Raw genomic sequence first — 5,572 nt, forward strand, 5'->3', positions numbered from 1 at the left:
TAATAATAAGGTAGGATATAACAAAACAATAAAGTTCTAACATTGTTTATTTAGTAATTGCAACATTGCTTACGTGTTGAAAGCTGGTAAACTATATTTCAATACTGTTTATGCATTGTTTATCAGCCCGACGATCCAGCCTACGATCATTGCAAAGCTAATTAAAATAACAATGACCTTCGTAGTGGTTCGTAGCTACGTTCAAAACGTACCTACGAGCAGATTACGAGAGGTTACGCGCAGATACGAACCGATAATTTGTGTCTGTACTGTATGCCTACATTAACATTTATGTAATGAATAATAAAGTTAAAAATAAAATGTAGGTGTTAGTGTCTTATTTTATGGGGAAAATATTGAAATGGCAGATTAACGTTAGTGAGATTTGACAAATAAAATCCATTTTTAATTGAAATTTGAAATCGAATCTAAATGCGACTGTATACCTATACGCTACACAGTAATCTCTCGTGTGAAATTTATTCGAATATCATTTGTTAAAATAAATTTAGTAGTTTGGTTAATTACAAAGATTATTTTGTCTTTTCTATTATGATCTATTCAGTGGACAATGTTCGTAAACAAACTTGAACAAGTTTGTTTTCGAACATTTTCCACTGAATAAATCATGTGCCTATTGATATGCCGACAACTTACTGTACGCATTGGGCGGAGTTTTCTCACGGCTGCAGACATGAAGTATGATTGCAGTGTTGAATGTCGGTGTATTAAAAGGGCACTATGTGCGTTTTGTATTGTAGTAGAGATCGCTGATATTGTACAGCAAACCGTGTCTAAGAGTGAATAAACTCCAGCATGCGCCTAACGATTAATTCTTGAAACGTCGTGTTTTGTACATGAAATAGGAACTTTATTTATGACAACAATGACATGATTTTACGTTCGTAAAATCGGGAATTCGTAAAATCAGGGTTCGTAAATGAGGGGTTCTACTGTAATTACAATTGAACAAACATGTTTACAACAATTCGTGCGGATGCGAAAAACTGCGCACAATGCCTATTATTAGTTAATATTATTATTAAGAAAGAATAAAAATGTTCAACTTCAAAATAAACACTAAAATACTAGCCTAGGCTATATATGCAGCTTTTCTTCCTTTTTTTCTTTTATAGTCTACCAAGGGCCTAGGCCTAGGCGACACCATCCACTCTGATTCTTGTTGCCCAGTTCAACTGTTTAAAATAATAAAATTGAGTTTTTTAGTTCTCTATTCTATTGATTCCATATTAACATTTTTATCAAAACATTCGCTTACTTAATTCAAATTTTGCAAAGCAATGACGAGAAAACTAAATAGTGTTTAGCACGCCTAGCTTGGACAGTGGAAAAGACAAGCTTCAGACTAGCCTAGGCCCTAGGCCTTAATAGGCTAGCAACAGACATGTATTTGCGATGCCTTGCTAGGCTTTAGTAAAATACTCAAGGCTAGGCCTAGCTAGGCCTATGCTTTGCCGTTTCTGCTACAGCGTACGAAAGGATAATGGTTTCTAATCAACGTCTCTGCAAACAGTAAGATGAAAATGTGTATACATACCCACAGTTCTGTTCCCCATGTATTTGTCATAGTTCTGGATTTAGTAAAAATACATGAAACTGGTATAAAATTTGAAATAAATTCCCTAGAATATTTCGAAAGCCTACTCCCTTCTCATAATAATAGGGCATGTATTTCATTTGCATTGTGGGTCGTGGTCTCCTTGCAGGCGTTAACTGTACTTCCGGATAAGAGAATGGATGAGATCCGGTTGTTGAAGAATCAATTCTTTGTTGTTGAACGAATTGCAAGCGGATCAAACTGTCTGGGAGGTTTTCCGATTTTACACGATTCTTTGTTACTACAGTATCGGGGTTGTTACAGGCCTTATTTTTTGATCTCAAACACATTCATACGAACGATTATTTTGTTTCCAAAGTGTGATTACTCTGTTAATGACGAGATAAACAATGTTTGTTGAATAAACAGAGGCCAGCCTAAGCATGACTTCCTCCGAATAATAAGTGCACATAAGCGCATTTGTATGCCTATTTATTTTATTATCACTTCATTAATTCAATTTAATATAGGCCTAAGTATTAATAGCATTTTACTGAAGTACATAGGTTGTAATGCTACAATAAAGTAAAAGTCAGATTTTTTTATTTTTCAAGATCGATGATAGGCCTATTAGGCTATAGGCTACATTACCGGTAAAGTAATACATTTTATAATAAGGGTAAGAATTCTGAGAGGAATCTATTTTTGTTCCATGTTTTATACTGGGTTTTATAACGTGAAGGAAAAGTTTCTAAAACAATGATGATTGAAAGGCCTGTTTTTATTTTTCCCCCTTATTATGAACATTGTTATATACCCTATTTATTCGAATAACCCAGAGACGTTTAAAGGTTTTTTGAGGGGGCGTTATGGTGTAATGGATACATAGGCCCTATAGGGCCTATACTCAAATTCTACAACTACAACACATAATACCGTCAAAATGTGTTGTTGCGTGATCATAAAGACATATTGAACATTAATTGTAAGCAACAGTTGAGAATGATGTTGCCTCCATTATTTTTGTTTAAATTCAATTACTCTCTTATGTAAACGAGTGAATTTTCACTCGAAAAGTGCCTACAGGGACCACTCCAATTTCTCTCTTTCTCGAGTGAAAATTCACTCTTAAATGAATGAATATTATTCTTTAAAAAGTGAAAAAGTACTAAAATTCACTCTGAATAGAGTGAAATCTCAATCTTTCTATTTCACTCCGGAGTGGTCCCTGTAGGCACTCTTTCAATGCTTTCACGTACTCGTTGCGGCTTAGAGAGTAGGAGGCGTTTAGGGAGAGGCGATGAATATCGATGGGGTTGGACAGAATCGTTAAAGAATACAAATAGGCCTAATTTATGTAATTATATGGAAATTGGAGCATTATGTAAAAACGGCAGCCAGAAAAGGAGAACTGTGATTGTTTAATATAACATAAGAAATAAAATGTCAAATCATGTGGTTTACATCTGCAGAAATTCAATTACAACTTTTTGAAAGACAAGTTATTCCAGTACTAGATTTACTGTATGGGTCTGAACCTTTGGGATTCAAAGACTGCAAGTATATAGAAAATTTACATATAAGACATTGTAAATTTGTTTTGAATGTTCAAAAACCATGTTCAAATAAAGGCGTAAGATGAGTTGGGTATCCATGAAGTTTTGTCAAATTTTAAGAATGATTATGCCTAATTGCTGGATAAAATAACAAAATGGAAAATTATAGCATGTATTTGCTCTCAAAGATAAAGATATTGGGCAGAAAAGGGCATACATTTTAGGCATTTGAAATAAAAGAAAATATATATAATTTTGGTTTTGGTTATGGAAATAGTTGAAGATAGCATTTTACCTATTTCACAAAGAATTTTAGATGTATGGCAACTGTACGGTAGCATATGAAAAAGGAAAAGAAATAATAAGAAATAATACACGACTTCAGTTTTATAATAATAAGTAGGCTATTATTAAACCCGAAAATATATGTGAAACTTATGTTTATAATTTAAATCTGAGGTAAAAAACAATAATTTCACGCGTTAGCATTTTGCTATATTTGTTGATTGAAAAGGGACGAGACATTGACATGGAAAACAGAAGTTGTTTAGTTTGCGAATCTATAAATTTAGGAGATGAAATTAATTTCCTTTTTGTCTGTCTATTTTATATGAAAAAAAAAACATTAGAAAGTAATATATACAAACATTCTTTGAGAAATATTTGTTAATAGAAAATTGATCAAATTGAGTAGGCCTACTTACAATTTATTTAGAAAGATCATTTGAAAAACAAAAAGACTGTATTCTGATAATTATATTAATTTTATTATGTGAAATTGACCGGAGGCTATTTTTTACTGATAAATTAAACTTGAAACTTGATTCGAGGAAAACATAAACGGTCAGGGCGCCGTTTATTCGAGGGAGGCGTATAAATGAGGCGCTGGAGGGAGCGTTTATTTGAGGGGCCCGGGGGCGTTTATAGCAGGGAGTACCGTATTAGAATAAATACCTACACGTTCCCTATACCATAGACCATACAGTTTCTTCATACCAAACCATGTGATTAATTATAATGTTATGTTATATTGTGTGTTAAGCAAATCATGTATGAAAAGCCTATTTAATATGAAAATATTTAATACTGATAGGCTAATTGTTACATTAGGCCTACTGTAATTTGCTGATGACTGTGGTGGATAGGCCTAGTTTGCTGCCAAAGGTGTTGTGTGGCGTCTTTTGTTTTGTTTTAAGCCTCGTGTTTTCATCAATTTCTCTTTTAATTATGTATAGCCTTGCACAGCCCTGATAAAAAACATTCTTAGGGGATTCAATTGTCTTCGTGAAAAAAAAGTAGGCCTATGTTATCAATCTTATTATTATCGTTTTCTTTCATGTTCCATGACTTTCTAACTGAATTGTTCCGGTTGTGATATAACAAAAATCTGTAATAGCGCCACCTAGAGTAAAATTTCTGTTCGCCTGTAAACATATGTTTGCCTATGGTATAAAAATTTGTACAAAAGATTACTCAACCCATAATTAATCAATGTATGAATTAATCCTATACATAATTACGGAAACTATCGTCATAATTGAGTTGTTATACTTTCTGTATGAGTCTGTATACCGTATTGCCCTTAATTAAAATAACGTTGTTCATAAGCTGTATGAAAGTGCCTTCATGTTAATTAGTCGTGTTATTTATTTCGGGTTTTTTTTTAATTATTATTATTTTTACTTTATAAGCGTTACGTATCTAGTAAATTTAAAATACAAAATATTGGAAATTTCACTTTGGGAAACGATGGCTACTTAAGCAAAAGCTAAATTGTACGCTATAGGCTAGGTTTTATATAGTTGATGGAAGCTGGGAAATCATAATAAATAATTTTAAAATTAAAATCTATTTTTAATATATGTTTGATTGGTAGCAACTGATTTCATCCTCTGTAGGCCTATGGCCGGGCAGAAAACTAAAGCTAGAAGCGTAGGCCTAAGTACGAAAGACCTAAGACGCATGTGGTACGCCCTCTTATAAAATACGGTAAGTCGTCGCGTAAAGGTATAAACTCTACGGTTTCGAGGCACAGTAGCGCGCCCCTTCGGGACACCTTTTCGGGACCAAAAAAAGTGTCCCCTTAAAGTCCCATTCTAGGCAAAATTTCACTAAAAACAGATTTATTTTTTTTTTATAGAAAAGATGCATATACATTACTCTAATTATTATAAACAATGGAAAAATATTGGCATAAATTTTAGTTGTACGCAAAAGAATAAAACAAAAAAAGAGAAATACAGACCATTTCTCATAGAATATTACCATTTTCGTTACTAGGCAAATTCAGTGGTTGTAGATCGCATCCGCTGGAATACTCTCGCTTTTATGTATACTGTACTTTATACACTCAATAAAGTGTGCCCTCTCTAATGGGATTTGTTTTTGTACGTCGCATCTCGCACAATGCGGTCGTTCGAGTAGGCCTGAAATATGTTTGTTTAAGTGTCAAAATCTC

At 33.3% G+C, this 5,572-nt stretch overlaps 1 protein-coding gene across 1 annotated transcript in view; it reads right to left on the reverse strand.

Moving 5' to 3' along the window:
- LOC117116696 (formin-binding protein 1-like) overlaps positions 1–1,755 on the reverse strand; it is a 50,857-nt gene extending 49,102 nt beyond the window's left edge. The window contains exon 1 of the mRNA XM_033260796.1: positions 1,559–1,755. Coding sequence (XP_033116687.1) covers positions 1,559–1,588 — 30 coding nt within the window. The 5' untranslated portion in view covers positions 1,589–1,755. The remainder of the gene's footprint in view (positions 1–1,558) is intronic.
- Between the last annotated feature and the right edge of the window lie 3,817 nt (positions 1,756–5,572).

This window comes from Anneissia japonica, unplaced genomic scaffold (assembly GCF_011630105.1).
Source record: "Anneissia japonica isolate Jap-2015-1 unplaced genomic scaffold, ASM1163010v1 scaffold2284_len378405_cov197, whole genome shotgun sequence".
In the NCBI taxonomy this organism is placed as follows: domain Eukaryota; kingdom Metazoa; phylum Echinodermata; class Crinoidea; order Comatulida; family Comatulidae; genus Anneissia; species Anneissia japonica.